At 37.3% G+C, this 24219-nt stretch overlaps 1 protein-coding gene across 5 annotated transcripts in view; it reads right to left on the bottom strand.

Moving 5' to 3' along the window:
* Window positions 1-1319: 1319 nt before the first annotated feature.
* ZNF568 (zinc finger protein 568) overlaps window positions 1320-24219 on the bottom strand; it is a 41192-nt gene continuing 18292 nt past the window's right edge. For 4 of the 5 annotated variants that reach the window (XM_060288787.1, XM_060288786.1, XM_060288788.1 and 1 more), the window contains 3 exons: window positions 10388-10514; window positions 10021-10116; window positions 1321-6213 (listed from right to left, as the gene is read on the bottom strand). In XM_060288787.1, coding sequence (XP_060144770.1) covers window positions 4631-6213; window positions 10021-10116; window positions 10388-10514 — 1806 coding nt within the window. In that variant the 3' untranslated portion in view covers window positions 1321-4630. Of the gene's footprint in view, window positions 6214-10020; window positions 10117-10387; window positions 10515-24219 lie in introns of all 5 variants that reach the window. The other variant, XM_070044157.1, reaches the window with a different exon arrangement.

Below are 24219 nucleotides of genomic sequence, written 5' to 3'. Positions count from 1 at the left end.
GTCAGCAGTCAAGATCCTCAGCAGCTGGCAGTACAATGAGGGGGGAATCTTGACAAGTCTAAGGCATAACTTACATTCTAGAGTTTCCTTAGTGATTGGGCTGAATCGACCCATGGCAGGACTACAGCTGAGATCACACCCTTAACTTCCACTTTACTGTCCTGCTTCTTCATGCCCTTACCATTCTTACTGGGAGAACTTCCTTAATAAACCACTTGCATAGGAATCCTCATCTTAAGGTCTGCTTCTGGCAGATACAAGGTAAAAGAATGTCCACAATAGAACTCGATTCCATCCTCCAATCTTTACCCCAAAATGTTTCTCCCTAGTCTGCTGCATTTTTAGCAAATGGTGACCATCCAGCTGTTGCTCTCCACAAAAATGTAAGAGCTATCCTTTATCTCTCTTTTCCTCATCTTTCATATCAGCAAACTTCAAATCAAGTCTGAAACCTAGAATGGAAATTCTCCAGGCAGCAGTTCATATGCATCCAAGTGGAGAGGGATTTATCATAATTTGATTAATGATTTTTTTTCAGATGTTATCTCAGTCACTTAGACCTTATTTCTATTCCTTAGGACAGGGAAAAACTTAGAGACCAGATCACTTTCTTGTTGACATATAGTCAGCAGAACAGCCTTCCTAGACTTGAGATTCAGGTTTACTCTCAGGCACTTTATCTCACCCAATAAGCACAGCCACTCTTAGTGGGAGAGGCTAAAAGAGGCCCCTAAGGTAGTCCTTATGGACTGCAGGTGAAATTTTAAAATTTTCTGTTGACTCCAAAGCTATGTAAAGGGGCAGAAGATTTAAATGAGATATGAGCCAAATAAAGAAACATGAAGAATTGGGAATTCCCTGGCAGTCCAGTGGTTAGGACTCTGTGCTTTCACTGCGGGGAACTAAGATCTCACAAGCTGCATGATGCAGCAAAAAACGAACAAACAAAAATGAAAATAAAAAACATGAAGGAGAAAATCAGGAGACTTCCCTGGTGGCACAGTGGTTAAGAATGCACCTGCCAATGCAGGGGACACAGGTTCAAGCCCAGGTCCGGGAAGATCCCACATGCTGTGGAGCAACTAAGCCTGTGTGCCACAACTACTGAGCCTGTACTCTAGAGCCTGCGAGCCACAACTACTGAGCCCATGTGCCACAACTACTGAAGCCCGTGCGCCTAGAGCCCATGCTCTGCAGCAAGAGAACCACCACAATAAGAAGCCTGTGCACTGCAATGAAGAGTAGCCCCTGCTTGCCCCAACTAGAGAAAGCTGGCACGCAGCAACAAAGACCCAACGCAGCCAAAAATAAAAATTAATTAATTAATTATTTTTAAAAAGAAGAAAATCAGAGTGAAAAATGACAGTTTAGACCAAAAAAAAAAGTTTTGCAACTAAAAATATACAGATCTTGTTATGTATATAACACATGAACTTTGAAAACTATTTTTTTAAAAAAAGAAGTCTACAAAAAAGTGTGCTGGCAAAATTGGACTTAGCACAAAATCTATGAAAGAAGAGATTATGAAATTACAACACTCATTTAGATACTTAAGTTTTGGTAAATGGATTTCATAAAAATCAGCACCTGCTAATTACAATTATAAGTCACTGTCAGTCTTCAGAAATAGCTAATAAAAGTAAAATTGACATTACTCATGCTTGTACTTCATAAATTTAGTTTGAGAAAGATTTAGTTTTGTGAAATCAGCTTTAAAATAAATGTGGCTGACATTCAAACATTCAAAGCTAAAGATTCCTTTTGAACGACATCGCCAATCCTAATCATGTTTTTAAAAAGGCACTAATGGTTTTCTGCATGTCAAGTAATATTGTAGAGGTGGTATAATTAAAAAAAAAAATTACCTGAAGGGGTGATTCATGTATTGTTACAGAGAATGAGATCCTTTGAGCGAAACTCTTATTACTGCTCAGGGTCTTAGACCACCACTGCTTCCAACCAAAACTAGATAGGTACATAAAACAAGGGTTGTAGAAGAGTGAAGCAATTTTACATAATTGCTTATGGCCACCTCAAGAAAATAAAAGTCTTTCTTGGGACTGGTGGTCCAGTGGTTAAGAATCTGCCTTCCAATGCAGGGGACGTGGGTTCGGTTCAATCCCTTGTCGGGGAACTAAGATCCCACAAGGCGCGCACCGCAACTACTAAGCACGCACTCTAGAGCCTGTGTGCCACAACTAGAGACCCCACGTGCCACAACTAGAGAGCCCATGTGCTCTGGAGCCTGCTCACTGCAACAAAAGATCCCACATGCCTCAATGAAGATCCTGTGTGTCGCAACTAAGACCCGATGCAGCCAAGTAAATAAATAAATAAATAAATATTTAAAAATGGCCTATAAAAGGCTTTCTTGTTTCAAAATATTGTAATAATTAACAATGATATTAATGCCTATGCTGGTTGTATGGAAACTTACAGTGCAAGACTAATATTGTAGAGTTAATTTCTCAGGAAAATATTTTTTTCTCCACAATAACTCTAAGCATATTACTAACTTATTAGCTATGAATCCAACAAGTCAGTTGCCAAATAATGCAAGACACATTGAGAGAATAGGGATCATTAGACCTTGATGACGCCCTAAAATAGTAAAGAACCACATCTTGCACACCTAGAACAAACAAAACATTGTAATCAGATTTGGCTGTGATAAAAAATTAAATTAAAAAACGAACAAGAAGTAATGAGACATAATCTTAAGGGGCTTTTCCTGGCACTTTCCGTCCTAATTTATAACTTACAGCACAACTTCCATTATGGCTCTGTTGCCCTAGAAACCAGATTTGGTAAGGAGAAATGCTGCCGCCTTCTGGCCGTTTCACACAACAGCAGCTTTAAACCCAGCGCTAATGGTCACTTAATATTCAAAATAATTGCAGGCCTGTAAATGACACCTGCCATCAAAAAAAAATCCTGGGATCGTAAATCGACCAGAAAATTCAAAAGACGTCAGCAAGACACATTAAAAGAGTAGGTATCATTAGACCTTGATGATGCCCTAAAATAGTAAATAAAATCACATTTGATTTGTCACACTGCTCTCTGATTTTCAAATTTTTAATAAATAATTATATACTTCCTTGAATCTAAGATATACTTGGTTGAAAACTGAGTTCTAAATTCAGAATGTGAAAATGTGGGGGGGAAAAGCATCATGGGATTGATAAAGCACGTTAATTTCATGTTCTATAGTAAACAGAACTATCACTTTTAATTACTACTTTTCTGGAAATATTTTTCAAAAAATAGTTCAGCACCTGATAGGGCATATGAATCCATTGTAACATTTTATTCTCTGGGTATAGGCTTCCCCTAGCCCATAAATCCTGAGAAATAAGTACAAAAACACTATTAAGATAAGACATCCATATCACCATTGTGTATCATTAACTTTTAAGATTTATTTTATATGCTACTCATCTTTTTTTAAGGCATAAAAATTACAAGTAAAGCTAAAAGCCCCCTTTGACCAACACCCTCAATCCTAATCTCCTGCCAGAGACAACACTATCAATAATTTGGTATGTGTCCTTTTTAATCCATTTAAAATAGTTTTACATACATATTTCAATAATAAAAACAATTCTATTCTTTGTGAATGATTTCACTCCAATTTACATGAATGTTATTATATGGTATGTTTCATCTGGATCTTGATTTTTTTTTCACTCAACATTATTTTAGATAACAACCATGTTACACAATACAGACCAAGCTCATTTCTTTTAACTGCTGTATACCATTCCATTATTTGAATATGTCACATTTTATTCATCCATTATCCCTTCAATATATATGTTGTTTTCAATTCAGATATATATATATATTTTTTATTCATATTTATGAATTTCTTTAGGATGTATATCCAGAAGTGGAATGGCAGGGTCCTTTTAAAAAATATTTCCCTGCCTCAAAGTCATAGACAATATCCTGTTATTTCCTTTCAAGAAGTTCAGAGTTTGGCTTTTCACATTTCAGTGTTCAAATCCTTTAGAATTCTTTTTCTTTATATGTTGTAAGGTTGTATGTAATTTTATTTTCCCCAATATGGAGATTCAAATACTCCCAACTGTATTTATTGACTAGGTCGTCATTCTTCTACTGATTCATGATGTCATGTCTAATATATATATAACAAGTTTGCATATATTCATTCATTTACTTCTAGGCATTCTATTCTGTAAATCCTTTTTACTTATCCATTAATGTTCTAATACCACACACTATTATATGACCATAACTTCATAATACGTGTAGTATATGGTAGAAGGTGTGTCATCTCTGTTCTTATTCAATATTGTCTCAGCAATCCATAGACTTTTATTTCATATGGATTTTAGAATCATTTGGTAAAGACCCTAGAAAATTCTTGTTAGATGTTTGGAACTATATTAGGTCCATAGATTAATTTGGGGAGAAAAGACATTTTATGATATTGGGTTTTTCCATCTACATCCATCGTATTTCTCTCCATTTACTCAAGTCTTTTGCCCTTCAACAAAGCTTTACAATTTTTTCATAAAGATCTTTTTCATTTTTTGAGACTATGCCAAGATATTTTAAAGTTAAGTAAAGCATGGATTGAATTTAAGAGAAGGCCTTTATTCATTTAGTACACTCGGCGTTTCTCACCTGTATGACCTCTCTTATGTATAGAAAGGGATGCTCTTTGAGAGAATGCTTTCCCGCATTCATTACATTCAAAAGGTTTCTCACCGGTGTGAATTCTCATATGTATTATAAGTAATGAGCATTGAGAGAAGGCTTTTCCACATTTATTACATTCATACGGTTTCTCCCCTGTATGACTTCTAACGTGAAGAGTAAGGGATGAGATTCGAGAGAAGGCTTTACCGCATTCATTACATTTAAATGGTTTCTCTCCAGTATGAATTTTTTCATGTTCAAGGAGATTTTGTCTCTGACTGAAAGCTTTTCCACATTGATTACAATGATAGGGTTTCTCGCCAGTATGAATTTTCTCATGTTCAGTGAGATTTGATTTCTGACTAAAGGCTTTCCCACATACTGTACATGCATAGGGTTTTTCACCAGTATGAATTCTCTGGTGTCGGATGAGGTTTGACATCTGAATAAAAGCTTTCCCACATTCATTACATTCATAAGGTTTCTCTCCAGTATGAATTTTTTGATGTGTAATGAGATTTTCTTTCCGGCTGAAGGCTTTTCCACATTCATTACATTCATAGGGTTTCTCAGCTGTATGATTTCTCATATGTACAGTAAGGGATGAACTTTGAGAGAAGGCTTTCCCACATTCACTGCATACATAGGGTTTCTCCCCTGTATGACTTCTCATATGTATAATAAATACTGAGCATTGAGAGAAGGCTTTTCCACATTTATTACATTTATAGGGTTTCTCCCCTGTGTGACTTCTCATATGCAGATTAACAGATGACATTCGAGAAAAAGCTCTACCACATTCATTACATGCATAAGGTTTCTCGCCAGTATGAATTTTCTCATGCTCAATAAGATTTTGCTTCTGGCTAAAGGCTTTTCCACATTCCTTACATTCATAGGGTTTTTCTCCAGTATGAATTCTCTCATGTTCAATGAGATTTGATTTCTGACTGAAGGCCTTCCAACAATCCTTACATGCATAAGGTTTTTCTCCAGTATGAATTCTCTGGTGTCTAATAAGGTTTGACATTTGAATGAAAGCTTTTCCACATTCATTACACTTATATGGTTTTTCCCCAGTATGAATTTTTTGATGTGTAATAAGATTTTCCTTCCTACTGAAAGCTTTTCCACATTCCTTACATTCATACAGTTTCTCTCCAGCATGAATTCTCTCATGTCTGATGAGGTCAAATTTATGATTAAAGTCTTGTCCACACTGATTACACTTAAAGGGGGATACAACATGTGATGAGCAATGGTAAAATGGTTTCCCATACTTATTACACTCATAATTTTCCTCTCTTATACAGCCTTTCTCATAACTAAGTAAGTCTAAATTATGTTCAAAACCCTTATCAAATGAGTCATATTCATAGAAGTTTTGTCTTGAAGTAACAATGTCTGAGCCCAGAGGAAATACTTTTGCAACTTTTTTACATTCAATGACATTTTCCTTAATTAGAGTTTTCTTGGAGATGGATGTGACTTTCCTCACAAGTGTTTCCTGCTGCTCCTTGATCTGTTCATCATCTTCCCAAACTTCTAAAATGGAGGACCAAAAATTATAACTTTTGAATTTTTCTCCTACTGCATTATTGATAACATTTCAGAAATTTGTCAAAGTGGGGTTGATCTTTGATATTGGCTCTAGTCTCCCAATATGAAAGAAATCCAAAGTGCAAATGTCCCTAGTTTCTAAGATTTGAGAAGTTAACTCCTATGGATAATATTATGGAGAGAAAACTGCCATTTAATAGGCCCAAGCTGCTCTGATTGATTTAAAAAACATACAATGCAGATATCAGTAAAATGAATAGAATAATTAAGATGAAAGGGCAAACACATAAATGACTGGATAGCAAGTCAAATGACTAGAGGATAAAATTACCACTTGTGGTTAAACAAAACAGATCGAATGTATATGTTTATTTCTCCCACTTCTTAAAATTCCATTGAAATGACAGTAAAAAATAAAGATTTAAACCCATAAGAACAAAGGAAATAGGAGTAACAATAAGGGTAAACAAGACATTTCAACAAAATACTGGAAGGCAAAAGGGTAAGAAAACTGTCAACTGATAGCTTAGCTAAGAAATTCAAGTTTTGAGCTATGAAGATGCAAACGTCCAACAACAAAGTGATTTGACAACAAAACACTAGAAAAGCTCAAAACTTGGAGGATTTAGGTACTTAAAAGGCAGGGATAAGAGTGGGGCTTTAAAAACAGAGGATTAATTTAAAGCCTGGAGTTATATACTGATTTGAAGGCATGAATACATCTATATCATGAAGGTACATAAAGGAAAAAGGAGTCTATATGTAATTTAGAACTATTTTGGAATGCTCAGTAAGGGCTGGAGAAAAGGAGTCATGTAAAACACAGTTCATAAAGGAATAAGAAAAAATAAACAGGAACTGAGGAGAAATCAGAATCCTTTAGAGAAAAGAAGACATTTCCAGGAAGGGTGATCCACAGGATCAAATATAGAAGAGGAATTCCTGTTTCAATATGGTGGAATTAAACACCTCTGTGTCCTCTCCTCTCTGCAAACATGAAGAAGAAACAAAAAAGAAAATATATCCTCAATAAAACTAAAAGACAGCTAAACTCCAATTCCAGAGTATAAGGAAAGACCAGAGGGTACACTGAACCAGGTAGGGAAGAAATCCAGACACTGGCTGTTCTTTCTTATCTTAGACAGAAAGCATGGTGAACAGAGTTCTCCAAAACAGATGGAACACCCTGTGGACAGAATGAATGAGTCATTTTTTACAACAGTGGAATCCAGATATGTTAAGACTACATGGTGGCAGGAACATAATGGTCTTCTTCTGGCCCTGTCAAATGGTAGGGAAGGCAGAGCTATACAAGGAGATGCAAATAGCCATTATTCTTGTATAAGCAGGATGCTGGCATAGGAGGGTAGAAGAGATACTGAGTGCTAGAGGAAGCATGCAATTAATCATCTCTGATTCAGAAGTAAAGGGCAAACCAACTCTTAACACCAAAACTTGTATGACAGAGGAAGTCAACAGAGCAACAGAGGCTTCCTACTAGCTCAAGAGTATTTTTCTAGACAATCTCCAGCACTCTCCTTCTGTAAATAGTGGGTCCAGCAGGAAATAACCTTATTCAAAGATGAGGAATTGGTCTTCCCTGGTGGCGCAGTGGTTGAGAGTCTGCCTGCCGATGCAGGGTACACGGGTTCGTGCCCCAGTCTGGGAAGATCCCACATGCCGCGGAGCGGCTGGGCCCATGAGCCATGGCCGCTGAGTCTGTGCATCCGGAGCCTGTGCTCCGCAATGGGAGAGGCCACAATAGCGAGAGGCCCGCGTACCGCGAAAAAAAAAAAAAAAAAAAGATGAGGAATGTAGTTATAAAAGGAACCAGTATTCAGATCTATACCACACTACAAGAATCAAAAAACATGAATATACAAGCTTACAGGAAAAACTGATACTGACTGATCAATAAGCCTCATAAAGTTCTAAAGCTTTCAAGAAAAACAAACCTATGGGCATCTAGGCAAATAAATCAAGTCACCTATGAGGGAAAACAATCAGGCTTCAGATTTCTCCAAGCAAAAATTCAAAGCCAAGAGGCAGCAGAGGACTGTCTAAAGTCTTCAGGGAACTGTCTACAAAACCTCTAGGAAAGACAGTATGGCTCAAGAATTATATACACAGCCAACTATCAACTAAATATAAAGGTTTTAAAAAAAAGATATTTGCTTGTTTGCAAAACCTCAGGGACTCCAGTTCCCACTAAATTATAAGCTCCATGAGCCCATGCCCAGAATAGTATTTTATCTATATTGTTATGACTATAAATGTGGTTTCCTTTTCCTTATATCTTCTACTCGGTTGTTGAAGTATACATGAAAACTACTGATTTTTATTTGTTAATTTGATACCCTACCATATCACTGGATTCTCTTACTATTTGTTGCAGTTGATTCTTTTGTGTTTTAAGGGATATAATCTTATCATCTATAAATAAAGATGGTTTTACAGGGCCCTTTCCAATTCTTCTAGTACTGATTTTTTTCTCTTGTCTGTTACTTAGGTATAAACTTAGTAAGAAATTTACAAAAGGTATAAAGGAAACCTTGGATTTCTGAAGGACATAAAAATAGATAGATCTGAACAAAGACAGAGAACACGTTCTTGGATAGAAAACCTCGACGTTATAAAGATGTCAGCACTCCGAAAGTTAATTTATGCTTCTAACACATTCCCACCAAAAAATTCAACACGTTTTTCTCTGGAAAGAGGTAGTTGAATGTAAAATTCTTATGGTGAAATAAACAATCAAGAATAGACAGCACAAGGCCTCTGTGGTGGCACAGTGGTTAAGAATCCGCCTGCCGATGCAGGGGACACTGGTTCGAGCCCTGGTCTGGGAAGATCCCACATGCTGCAGAGCAACTAAGCCCATGCACCACAACTACTGAGCCTGTGCTCTAGAGCCCACGAGCCACAACTACTGAGACTGTGTGCCACGACCACTGAAGCCCATGCACCTAGAGCCCGTGCTCTGCAACAAGAAGCAACCGCAATGAGAAGCCTGTGCACCATAATGAAGAGTAGCCCCTGCTCGCTGCAACTAGAGAAAGCCCACGTGCAGCAACAAAGACCCAATGCAGACACAAATAAGTAAATAAAATTAACAAAACAAAAAAAAGAATAGCCAGCACAACTCTAAAAAAAAAGTGTACTCAACTGGGAAAAGAAAGGGACTGAGTGTCAAGGGTAAGAGACACTCACTTTTAAATGTTATCTTTTGGACTGTTTATATTTTTTAACTAAGTGCGCATACATTATATTTCAAAAAAATTAAAGGAATGAAAGGTGTAAATAAGCAGGAAGGAGGTAACAGTTTGTAAGCCAGAAACTTTTAAACCTATATGGGATTGTGAGAGTTGTGAAGTACAATGGAAAGTGTGAGTATTGTTACAAAACAAATCTGAGGCTTTTCAAAATAGAAAGAAAAGGAATCTAACTCTGAAACAAATGTGTTTTTAAAATACTATACATCCACCAAATACTGAATACATAAGAAAAAACCCTATGAACACAAAGCAAAGAGAGAGCTTAAGGATCATAGAGAGGGACACTAATCCTGAAAGTAACGCTGTAAATGAACTAGGGAAGTTTTGGTATCTAAAATTTGAAAAAAGGAAGATAGCTCCAATACAGTATTTGGAAGTGTCACCATAATCCAAGGCATTCATACCTTTTGTCACTGTAGAAGACTTAAGCAAATCTTGGAAAATGTGAAATGGTATCAACCCCCTGAACAACTGTCATGTGTCTTTCTCATTCAGACCTGCATTTTCACTTATTCACCTGGACAGGGCCTCCCAAGCATTTCTTCTTCTATCACCCATGGTTCCTCTTCCTGCTCCAACTTGAAGATCACATCTGGTTTGGTGACTTCGCAGCCTATTATGAAAGACAACAAAGGACTTGGATATTAATGCTGGAGACAACCATCCAGACCTTGGGTTGAGTCCTGGGGACTTGAGGGCCTATGAAAGATGAGGATGGAGGAACTTCCACAGTGAGACAAAGTAATTAGCCTTTACCCTAAAGACAAGCACATACAATGAAATGAAGAAAGGGAAGGCTAGTTAAAGACATCTGGCAAGTTGAAGTCGTCACAGATTTCAAAGATAGAAAAGAATTCTGTGTAAAATTGCAAAGTTACCCTTACCCACTGTGACTAGGTTGCTATAGTTCTCCAGCATCACATCACGGTACAAGTCCCTCTGAGCAGGTTTCATTTGCTGCCATTCCTCCTGGGTGAGGTCCACAGCCACATCCTTAAATGTTACTGTTCCCTGTAAAAAGACAATTTGAAGTCATCAGAACTAAACACTGTGGTCAAAACATCTAAGAACCCATTTAGCTGATCAGATACCATATATCAGGCTTGCATATTTATGTAATTTTGTATTTATACTATATGGAAAAAATATACCGTAATAGAAATATCCTGTAGAAGTATGTTAATTACTGAATCAGCAAACTGATGAATTCATTATCTATTATTCAGGAAGCTGGAAACAGTGGTCACTGATTTATACTAGGCTGTGACAGAGATGACATAGACATGATTCATACGTAACTGGCTCAGAACCTGTCCAAGCAATTATGTAATCTAGTAAGAAAGAGGACTTGAAAATAGTGGGGAAGGAGGAGAAATAAAGCTGGAGGAAGGAGGAGAGGTATGAAAATTTGAACATGCAAAATTTGATATTTCTAGGACTTCCAGATGGAAATGTCCACTATGCAGCTGGAGGTATGAAGAAAGGAGATGAGAATTTGTTAGCCATCAACTGAAAATTGGGAGCTGAATCCATGGCAGAAGGATATGAGTGGTTGTAAAGAACATATATGGTAGATTGGTTCAAGATGGTGGAGTAGAAGGACGTGTGCTCACTCCCTCTTTCAAGAGCGCCGGAATCACAACTAACTGCTGAAAATCATTGACAGGAAGACACTGGAACTCACCAAAAAAGATGCCCCACATCTAAAGACAAAGGAGAAGCTGCAATGAAATGGTAGGAGGGGTGCAATCACAATAAAATCAAATCCTGTAACCGCTGGGTGGGTGACTCACAATTATACCATCCACTGGAGTGAGGGTTCTGAGCCCCATGTCATGATTGCCAACCTGGGGGTCTGGCAACAGGAGGGGGAATTCCCAGAGAGGCAGACTTTGAAGGCTGGCAGGATTTGATTGCAGGAAATAGAGAGGACTGGGGGAAACAGAGACTCCACTCCTGGAGAGCACACACAAACCAGTGTGCACATCAGGACCCAGGGGGAAGGATCAGTGACCCCATAGGAGAACCAGACCTACCTGCTAGTGTTGGAGGGTCTCCTGCAGAGGCAGGGGGTGGCTGTGGCTCACCACGGGGACAAGGACACTGGCAGCAGAAGTTCTGGGAAGTACTCCTTGGCAGGAGCCCTCCCGGAGTCCACCATTAGCCCCACCAAAGAACGTGTAGCCTCCAGTGCTGGGTCACCTCAGGCCAAACAACCAACAGGGAGGGAACTCAGCCCTACCTATCAGCAGACAAGTGGATTAAAGTTTTACTGAGCTCTGCCCACCAGAGCAACACCAGCTCTACCTACTACCAGTCTCTCCCATGAGGAAGCTTACACAAGCCTCTTATATAGACTCATCCACCAGAGGGCAGACAGCAGAAGCAAAAAGAACTACAATCCTGCAGCCTGTGGGAAAAAAACCACATTCACGGAAAGATAGACAAAATGAAAAGGTAGAGGACTATGTACCAGATGAAGGAACAAGATAAAACACCAGAAAAACAACTAAATGAAGTGGAGATAGGCAATCTTCCATTAAAAAGAATTCAGAATAATGATAATGAAGATGATCCAAAACCTCAGAAAAAGAATGGAGGCAAAAATGGAGAAGATGCAAGAAATGTTTAACAAAGACCTAGAAGAATTAAAGAACCAAAAAACAGAGATGAACAATACAATAACTGAAAAGAAAAATACACTAGAAGAAATGAATAGCAGAATAACGGAGGCAGAAGAATGGATAAGTGACCTGGAAGAGAGAATGGTGGAATTCACTGCTGCAGAACAGAATAAAGAAAAAAGAATGAAATAGATTATTACTCAGCCATATAAAGGAACAAAATTGAGTTATCTGTAGTGAGGTGGATGGACCTAGAATCTGTCATACAGAGTGAAGTAAGTCAGAAAGAGAAAAACAAATACTGTATGCTAATGCATATATACGGAATTTTAAAGAGCAGTACTGATGAACCTAGTGGCAGGTCAGGAATAAAGATGCACATGTAGAGAATGGACTTGAGGGCATGGCAGAGAGGGAAAGCTGGGATGAAGTGTGAGAGTAGCATTGACATATATACACTACCAAATGTAAAACGGATGGCTAGAGAGAAGCAGCTGCATAGCACAAGGAGATCAGCTCAGTGCTTTGTGACGACCCAGAGGGATGGGATAGGGAGGGTGGAAGGGAGGCTCAAGAGGGTGGGGATATGGGGATATATGTATACATATAGCTGATTCACTTTGTTATACAGCAGAAACTAACACAACATTGTAAAGCATTTATACTCCAATAAAGATGTGAAGAAAAAAGAAAAAAATAATGAAAAGAAATGAAGACAGCTTAAGAGACCTCTGGGACAACATTAAACGCAAAAACATTCACATTAGAGGGGTCCCAGAAGGAAAAGAAAGAGAGAAAGGACCCAAGAATATATTTGAAGAGATTATAGATGAAAACATCCCTAACATGGGAAAGGAAATAGCCACCCAAGTCCAGGAAGTGCAGAGTCCCAGGCAGGATAAATGCAAGGAGAAACACACCAAGACACATAGTAATTAAATTGACAAAAATTAAAGACAAAGAAAAATTATTAAAAGCAACAAGGGAAAAATGACAAATAACATACAAGGGAATTACCATAAGGTTAACAGCTGATTTTTCAGCAGAAACTCTGCAAGGCAGAAGGCAGTGACATGATATATTAAAAGTGATAAAAGGGAAGAATCTACAACCAAGATTACTCTATCCAGCAAGGATCTCATTCAGATTCAATGGAGAAATCAAAAGCTTTACAGACAAGCAAAAGATAAGAGAATTCAGCACCACCAAACCAGCTCTACAACAAATGCTAAAGGAACTTCTCTAAGTGGAAATCACAAGAGAAGAAAAGGACCTACAGGGCTTCACTGGTGGTGCAGTGGTTGAGAGTCCGCCTGCCTATGCAGGGGACACAGGTTCGTGCCCCAGTCTGGGAAGATCCCACATGCCGTGGAGCGGCTAGGCCCGTGAGCCATGGCCACTGAGCCTGCATGTCTGGAGCCTGTGCTCCTCAACGGGAGAGGCCACAACAATGAGAGGCCTGCGTATGGCAAAAAAAAAAAAAAAAAAAAAAAGTCCTACAAAAACAAATGCATAACAATTAAGAAAATGGTAATAGGAACAAAGATATCAATAATTACACTAAACGTAAATGAATTAAATGCTCCAACCAAAAGACATGGGCTTGCTGAATGGATACAAAAACAAGACCCATATATATGCTGTCTATAAGAGACCCACTTCAGACCTAGGGACACATAGAGACTGAAAGTGAGGGGATGGAAAAAGATATTCCATGCAAATAGGAATCAAAAGAAAGCTGGAGTAGCAATACTCATATCAGATAAATAGACTTTAAAATAAAGGATGTTACAAGAGACAAGGAAGGACATTACATAATGATCAAGGGAGCAATCCAAGAAGAAGACATAACAATTATAAATATATATTCACCCAACATAGGAGCACCTAAATACATAAGGCAAATGCTAACAGCCATAAAAGAGGAAATCAACAGTGACACAATAATAGTGGGGGACTTTAACTCTCACTTACACCAATGGACAGATCATCCAGACAGAAAATTCATAAGGAAACACAAGCTTTAAGTGACATAATAGACCAGATAGATTTAATTCATATTTATAGGACATTCCATTCAAAAGCTGCAGATTACACTTTCTTCTCAAGTGCACATGGAACATTCTACAGGATAGATCACATCTTAGGTCACAAATCAAGCCTCGGTATATTTAAGAAAATTGATATCACATCAAGCATCTTTTCTGACCACAACACTATGAAATTAGAAATAAATTACAAGGAAAAAAGGAAAAAACACAAACACATGAAAGGTAAACAATACGTTACTAAGTAACCAAGAGATTACTGAAAAAATCAAAGATGAAATTAACAAATAGCTAGAGACAAAATGACAACGAATACACCATGATCCAAAACTGATGGAATGCAGCAGAAGTAGTTCTAAGAGGGAAGTTTATAGCAATAGAATCCTACCTCAAGAAACAAAAAAAATCTCAAATAAACAATCTAACCTTACACCTAAAAGAACAAGAGAAAGAAGAACAAACAAAACCCAAACTTAGACGAAGGAAAGAAATCATAAAGATCAGAGCAGAAATAAATGAAATAGAAACAAAACAATAGCAAAGCTCAATAAAACGAAAAGCTGGTTCATTGAGAAGATAAACAAAATTGATAAACCTTTAGCCAGACTCATCAAGAAAAAGAAAGAGCAGACTCAAATCAATAGAGTTAGAAATGAAAAAGGAGAAGTTACAATGGACACCACAGAAATACAAAGCATCATAAGAGACTACGACAAGCAACTCTGTGCCAATAAAATGGACAACATGAGCAATGGACAAATTCTTAGAAAGGTGTTACCTTCCAAGACTGAACCAGGAAGAAATAGAAAATATGAACAGACCAATCACCAGTAATGGAATTGAAACTGTGATTAAAAATCTCCCAACAAACAAAAGTGCAGGATCAGATGGCTTCACAGGTGAATTCTATCGAACATTCAGAGAAGAGCTAACACCCATCCTTCTCAAACTCTTCCAAAAAATTGCAGAGGAACACTCCCAAACTCATTCTATGAGGCCACCATCACCCAGATACCAAAACCAGACAAAGATACTCCAAAAATGAAAATTACAGACCAATATAACAGATGAAATTAGATGCAAAAATCCTCAACAAAATGATAGCAAACAGAATCCAACAGCACATTAAAAGGAAAATACACCATGATCAAGTGGGTTTTATCCCAGGGATGCAAGGATTCTTCAATATACACAAATCAATCAATGTGATACACCATATTAACAAATTGAAGAATAAAAACGATATGATCATTTCAACAGATGCAGGAAAAGTTTTTGACAAAATTCAACACCAATTTATGATAAAAACTGTCCAGAAAGTGGGCATAGAGGGAACCTATCTCAACATTATAAAGGCCATATACAACAAACCCACAGCAAACATCATTCTCAATGGTGAAAAACTGAAAGTATGTCCTCTAAGATCAGGAACAAGACAAGGATGTCCATTCTTGCCACTATTATTCAATATAGTTTTGGAAGTCTTAGCCATGGCGATCAGAGAAGAAAAAGAAATAAAAGGAATACAAATTGGAAAAGAAATAAAACTGTCACTATTTGCAGATGACATGATACTATGCATAGATAATCCTAAAGATGCCACCAGAACACTACTAGAGCTAATCAATGAATCTGGTAAAGTTGTTGCATACAAAATGAATGCACAGAAATGTCTTTCATTCATATATACTAACAACAAATGATCAGAAAGAGAAATTAAGGAAACAATCCCATTGCTACAAAAAGAATAAAATACCTGGAATAAACCTACCTAAGGAGGTAAAAAACCTGTACTCAGAAAACCATAAGACACTGATAAAAGAAATCAAAGATGACACAGATGGAGAAATATACCATGTTCTTGGATTGGAAGAATCAACATTGTGAAAATGACTATACTACCCAAAGCAATCTACAGATTCAATGCAATCCCTATCAAACTACCAATGGCATTTTTTACAAAACTAGAAAAAAAATCTTAAAATTTGTATGGAGACACAAAAGACCCGGAATAGCCAAAGCAATCTAGAGGGAAAAAAACAGAGCTGGAGGAATCAGACTCCCTGACTGCAGACTATACTACAAAGCTACAGTGATCAAGACAATATGGTACTGGCACAAAAACAGAAATATAGACCAATGGAACAGGATAGAAAGCCCAGAGATAAACCGATGCACCTATGGTCAACTAATCTATGACATAGGAGGCAATGATATTCAATGGAGAAAAGACAGCCTTTCAATAAGTGGTGCTGGGAAAACTGGACAGCTACATGTAAAAGAATGAAATTTGAACACTCCCTAAAACCATACACAAAAATAAAGTCAAAATGGATTAAAGACCTAAATGTAAACTGGACACTGTAAAACTCTCAGAGGAAAACATAGGAAGAACACGCTTTGGCATAAATCACAGCAAGATCTTTTTTGACCCACCTCCTAGAGTAATGGAAATGAAAACAAAAATAAACAAATGGGGCCTAATGAAACTTAAAAGCTTTTGCACAGTGAAGGAAACTGTAAACAAGACGAAAAGACAACCCTCAGAATGGGAGAAAATATTTGCAAATGAATCAATGGACACAGGACTAATCTCCAAAATATATAAACAGCTCATGCAGCTCAATATTAAAAAAACAAACAACCCAATCCAAAAATGGGCAGAAGACCTAAATAGACATTTCTCCAAAGAAGACACACAGATGGCCAAGAAACACATGAAAAGCTGCCAACATCACTAATTAAAGAAATGCAAATCAAAACTACAATGAGGTATCACCTCACACCAGTTAGAATGGGCATCATCAGAAAATCTACAAACAACAAATGCTGGAGAGGGTGTGGAGAATAGGGACCCTCTTGCACTGTTGGTGGGAATGTAAATTGATACAGCCACTATGGAGAAAGTATGGAGGTTCCTTAAAAAACTAAAAATAGAATTACCATATGATCCAGCAATCCCACTACTGAGCATATACCCAGAGAAAACCATAATTCAAAAAGACACATGCACCCCAATGTTCACTGCAGCACTATTTACAATAGCCAGATCATGGAAGCAACCTAAATGCCCATCGACAGATGAATGGATAAAGAAGATGTGGTACATATATATAATGGAATATTACTCAGCCATAAAAAGGAAGGAAACTGGGTCATTTGTTGAGACGTGGATGGATCTAGAGACTGTCATACAGAGTGAAGTAAGTCAGAAAGAGAAAACCAAATATCATATATTAACGCATATATGTGGAACCTAGAAAAATGGTACAGATGAACCTGTGTGCAAAGCTGGAATAGAGACACAGATGTAGAGAACAAACGTATGGACACCAAGGGGGGAAATTGGGGGCAGAGTTGTGTTGTTGTTGTTGGTGGGATTAATTGGGAGATTGGGATTGACATATATACATTAATATGCATAAAAGAGATAACTAATAAGAAACTGCTGTATTAAAAAAATAATAAAATAAAATTCAAAAAAAAAGAACATACATGGTAGGTAAAGGGCCAAGGTCAGAATCAACCATTAAGCATCAATGAAAGGGTCTTAGGTTTTTGTTTCTTGCTTATATTTACAGTCGTGGGATGAGAATCAAAACTATGAGAGTGGTGTGACAGAAACTAAAAAACAAATGATAAATTTTTAGAAAAGAATGTTACTTGATCACAGAAACCAACTCTTCCTCTCCATTTAAAAACTTCAGTATCCAAATAAGGAAAAATCTTTACCTGCAAAGGCTCTAAGAAAGAAATATATATCCCATATTTGGGAGAATATTCAAGAAACAGTATAAATAAGATAGAAAAATGGGAAATACAAATGGAAATTACCCAAAGCTGAATCACAATTAATGTTTCTCAGAAACTATCTCTATGATCATTACTACCATCAATATCATCATCACTGTCATCTATTGAGTACTTATATGCCAAGCATTGTTAGAATTTCTTTAGATATATTAACATCCAAAATTCCCCTAATAAGGTTATGAAGTAGCTACTGTTATTATCCATTTGAAAGGTAAGGAAACCAGCACTAAGAGTTAACTTTCCTAGGGTCATAAAGCTACTATGTGGTAGAGCTGAGATTCCAGCCCAAGCAGTGTAGCTGCAGAGCCCATGATTTTATCCATCATATTATACTTCTCCAAGTCAGCAGGAAGTCTCAGAATCCCAAAAATATTCCCACAAGAGAGTCTGCTGCCCTCTGAGACCAGGGGTGGGGGGCACACCTGGGCCTCTTCTGTTCCTTGAGCCTAAGCCTCACCCCCCACAGCCCCCAGGGCCTTTTCCAGCCCTGTGGGTCCTGAGCATTTGCCGCACCAACCACCCAAACCTCACCCTTGCTTAGGCCCTGCCCTCAACAGCCAAGGCCTTTCTCCCCCTCCTTTTTTATCTATTTCTTTTCCCTCCTCTTTTTTATTATTGTGGTACAGATGTACCTTCCGGTTGTTTATACATCTATATTTAAAATTTTATATTCTTCCTAACATATCTGTTAGTTTCCTAGTCTAATTTTATTTTTTACTTTGCTATTGTTCTTTTTTTTTTTTGCTGCCCCAGGTGGCTTTCAGGATATTGGTTCATGAGCACGCAGTCAGGCTGTAGCTCCTGCAGTGGGAGCTCTGAGTCTGAACCACTGGAATAACAGAGAACCTCAGACCCCAGGGAATATTCAACGCAGTGAGGTCTCACAGAGTTCCTCATCTCAGCACCAAGACCCAGCTCTACCCAATAACCTACAAACTCCAGTGTTGGAAGCCTCAGGCCAAACAACCAGTAACACAGGAATAATATCCCACTCATAAAAAAGAAAAAAAAAAGAGACAGCAAAAAAAGATGTCACAGATGAAGGAGCAAGCTACAAGACCAAATAAGTGAAGAGGAAATAGGCCATCTACCTGAAAAAGAATTCAGAGTAATGAGAGTAAAGATGATCCAGAATCTCAGAAATAGAATGGAGGCATGGATTGAGAAAATACAAGAAATGTTTAACAAAGATCTAGAAGAACTAAAGAACAAACAGAGATGAACAACACAATAACTGAAGTGAAAAATACACTAGAAGGAATCAATAATAGAATAACTAAGGCAGAAGAACAAATAAGTGAGCTGGAAGACAAAATGGTGGAAATAACTGCCGAGGAGCAGAATAAAGAAAAAAGAATGAAAAGAATTGAAGACAATCTCAGAGACCTCTGGGACAACAATAAACACACCAGCATTCGAATTATAGGGGTCCCAGAAGAAGAAGAGAAAAAGAAAGGGTCTGAGAAAATATTTGAAGAGATTATAGTTGAAAACTTCCCTCACATGGGAAAAGAAATAGTCACCCAAGTATAGGAAGCACAGAGAGTTCCATACGGGATAAACCCTAGGAAAAACACACCAAGACACATCTTAATCAAACTAACAAAAATGAAATTCAAAGAAAAAATATTAAAAGCAGCAAGGGAAAAACAAAAAATAACACACAAAGGAATCCCCATAAGGTTATCAGCTGATTTTTCAGCAGAAACTCTACAGGCCAGAAGGGAATGACAGGATATACTTAACGTGATGAAAGAGAAAAACCTACAACCAAGATTACTCTACCCAGCAAGGATCTCATTCAGATTCGAGGGAGAAGTCAAAAGCTTTTCAGACAAGCAAAAGCTAAGAGAATTCAGCACCAACAAACCAGGTTTACAACAAATGCTAAAGGAACTTCTCTAAGTGGGAAACACAAGAGAAGAAACAGACTGACAAAAACAAACCCAAAACAATTAAGAAAACAGTAATAGGAACATACATATTGATAATAACCTTGAATGTAAATGGACTACATGACCTAACCAAAAGACACAGACTGGCTGAATGGATACAAAAACAATACCCATATATATGCTGTCTACAAGAGACCCACTTCAGGGATACATATAGACTGCATGTGAAGGGATGGAAAAAGATACTCCATGCAAATGCACATCAAAAGAAAGCTGGAGTAGCAATACTCTTATCAGATAAAATAGACTTTAAAATAAAGACTGTTACAAGAGATAAGGAGGGACAGTACATAATGATCAAAGGATCAATCCAAGAGGAAGATACAACAATTATAAATGTTTATGCACAACACAGGAGAACCTCAATACATAAGGCAAATGCTAACAACTATGAAAGGTGAAGTTGACAGTAACACAATAATAATAGGGGACTTTAATACCCCACTTACACCAATGGACAGATCATCCAAATACAAAATAAGTAAGGAAACACAAGCTTTAAATGACACAACAGACCAGATAGATCTAACTGATATTTATAGAACATTCCACCCAAAAGTAGCAGAATACAATTTCTTCTCAAGTGCACATGGAACACTCTCCAGGATAGATCACATCTTGGGTCACAAATCAAGCCTCAGAAAATTTAAGAAAATTGAAATCGTACCAAGCATCTTTTCTGACCACAACGCTATGAGATTGGAAATCAACTACAGAAAAAAAAAAACTGTAAAAAACACAAATACATGGAGGCTAAACAGTGCACTACTAGATAATCAAGAGATCACTGAAGAAATCAAAGAAAATATTTTAAAAATACATAGAAATAAATGACAATGAAAACACAGCAACCCAACACCTATGGGACGCAAAAGCAGTTCTAAGAGGGAAGTTTATAGCAATACAATCTCGCCTCAAGAAACAAGAAAAATCTCAAATAAACAATCTAACCCTACACTTAAAATAACTAGAGAAAGAAGAACAAACGAAACCCAAAGTCAGTAGAAGGAATGAAATCATAAAGATCAGAGCAGAAATAAATGAAATAGAAATGAAAAAATAGCAAAGATCAATAAAACTAAAAGCTGGTTCTTTGAGAAGATAAACAAAATTGATAAACCCTTAGCCAGACTCATCAAGAAAAAAAGGGAGAGGACGCAAATCAATAAAATTGGAAATGAAAAAGGAGAAATCACAATTGAAACTGCAGAAATACAAAGGATTATAAGAGACAACTACAAACAACCATATGCCAATAAAATGGACAACCATGAAGAAATGGACAAATTCTTGGAAAGGCACAATTTTCCAAGACTGAGCCAGGAAGAATTAGAAAACATAAACAGACCTATCACAAGTAATGAAATTGAAACCGTAATTAAAAATCTTCCAACAAATAAAAGTCCAGAACCAGATGGCTTCACAGGGGAATTCTATCAAACATTTAGAGAAGAGCTAACACCCATCCTTCTCAAACTCTTCCAAAAATTGCAGAGGGAGGAACACTCCCAAATTCATTCTGCAAAGCCACCATCACCCTGATACCAAAACCAGAAAAAGATATCACAAAAAAAGAAAATTATAGACCAATATCCCTGATGAACATAGATGCAAAAATCCTCAACAAAATACTAGCAAACAGAATCCAACAGTACATTAAAAGGACCATATACCATGATCAAGTGGGATTTATCCCAGGGATGCAAGGATTCTTCAATATACGTAAATCAATCAATGTGATATACCACATTAACAAATTAAGGAATAAAAACCATATGATCATCTCAATAGATGCAGAAAAAGCTTTTGACAAAATTCAACATCGATTTATGATAAAAACTCTCCAGAGAGTGGGCATAGAGGGAACCTACCCATATATGACAAACCCACAGCAAGCATCATACCCAATGGTGAAAAACTGAAAGCATTTCCACTAAGATCAGGAAGAAGACAAGGATGTCCATTCTCGCCACTCTTATTCAACATAGTTTTGGAAGTCCTATCCACAGCAATCAGAGAAGAAAAAGAAATGAAAGAAATACAAATTGGAAAAGAAGAAGTAAGACTGTCACTGTTTGCCAATGACATGATACTATACATAGAAAATCCTAAAGATGCCACCAGAAAACTACTAGAACTAATCAATGAATTTGGTAAGGATGCAGGATGCAAAATTAAGGCACAGAAATCGCTGGCATTTCTATACACCAACAATGAAAAATCAGAAAGAGAAATTAAGGAAACAATCCCATTCACGATTGCAACGAAAGAATAAAACCTACGAATAAACCTGCCTAAGGAGGTGAAAGATTTGTGTTCAGAAAACTATAAGACACTGATGAAAGAAATCAAAGATGACATAAACAGATGGAGAAATATACCATGTTCTTGGATTGGAAGAATCAATATTGTGAAAAGACTATACTACCCAAAACAATCTACAGATTCAATACAAGCCCTATCAAAATACCAATGGCATTCTTCAAAGAATTAGAACAAAAAATTTTACTATTTACAATAGCCAGGACATGGAAGCAACCTAAATGTCCATCAACAGATGAACGGATAAAGAAGATGTGGCATATATATACAATGGAATATTACTCAGCCATAAAAAGAAATGAAACTGAGTTATTTGTAGTGAGGTGGATGGACCTAGAGTCTGTCAGAGTGAAGTAAGTCCGAAAGAGAAAAACAAATGCTGTATGCTAACACATATATGGAATCTAAAAAAAAAAGGTTCTGATGAACCTAGGGGCAGGACAGGAATAAAGATTCAGACGTAGAGAATGGACTTGAGGACACAGGGAGGGGGAAGGGTAAGCTGGGATGAAGTGAGAGAGTAGCATGGGCATATATACACTACCAAATGTAAAACAGACAGCTAGTGGGAAGCAGTTGCATAGCACAGGGAGATCAGCTCAGTGCTTTGTGACCACCTAGAGGGGTGGGATAGGGAGGGTGGGAGGGAGGGAGGCATAAGAGGGAGTGGATATGGGGATATATGTATACATATAGCTGATTCACTTTGTTATACAGCAGAAACTAACACAACATTGTAAAGCAATTATATTCCAATAAAGATGTTAACAAATAAATTAAATTAAATTAAATACATGAGGAGTGCCTTTTTTAATGTAAAAAAAAAGACATGAGACATGGAGAAGAGAAAGGAAAATGGCAGACATAATTTAGTGTCAACATTAGTGGTAAATGGATTCAACAATCAAAAAGGCAGAGACTGTCAGACTGGATAGAAAAACAAGATCAAACTATATGCCGTCTATAGGAGACATACTTTAGGTTCAAACGTAAAAGTCAACTGAAATAAATTGACGGGAAAAAATATATCATGCAAAAAATAACCATAAAAAACTGGAGTGAATATACTAATATTAGACAAAATAGACTTTAATACAAAAACTGGGGACTTCCCTGGTGGTCCAGTGGTTAAGAATCCACCTTCCAATGCAGGGGACATGGGTTTGATCCCTGGTCAGGGAGCTAAGCTCCCACATGCTGCGGGGCAAATGAGCCTGCGTGTCACAACTACTGAGCCCGCACCCACAACTAGTGAGCCCACATGCTGCAACTACAGCCCATGTGCCACAACAACAGGGTCCACGTGCTCTGGAGCCTGTGTGCCACAACAAAGAGCCCATGTGCCGCAACCAAGAACTGACACAGCCAAATAAATAAATGAATATTTAAAAAAGGAAATCAATAAAATAGAGAACAGAAAAATAATAGAAAGAATCAATAAGGCCAAAAGTTGGTTCCCTGAAAAGATCAACAAAATTGACAAACCTTTAAGTTGACCAAGAAAAAGAGAGAATGCTCAAAACATTAAACTCAGAAATGAAAGAGGAGACATTACTACTAACCTTACAGGATTAAAAAGGATTATAGTGAAATATTATGAAGAACAGTATGGTAACAAATTAGATGATTTAGATGAAATGGACAAATTCCTAGAAAGACACAAAGTAATGAAACTGCTCAAGGACAGAAAAAAAGAAAATCTGAATAAACCTGTATCAAGTAAAGAGATTCAATTAGTAATCAAAAAACTACCCACAAAAAAAAGCTCAGGGCTAGATGGCTTCACTGGTAAATTCTACCAAACACCAAAGAACAGTTAATACCAATACTTCACAAAATCTCCCAAAATAGAAGAGGAGTGAATGCTCCTTCTATGAGGCCAGTATTACCCTGATATACCAAAGACAAAAAAAAAAAAAAAAGAAAAAGAAAACTACCGACCACTATCTCTTAT

The sequence above is a fragment of the Globicephala melas genome, chromosome 19, assembly GCF_963455315.2.
Source record: "Globicephala melas chromosome 19, mGloMel1.2, whole genome shotgun sequence".
NCBI lineage: Eukaryota > Metazoa > Chordata > Mammalia > Artiodactyla > Delphinidae > Globicephala > Globicephala melas.
Note: the sequence above shows the minus strand (reverse complement) of the source record. Positions and strands in the feature narration are given on the sequence as shown.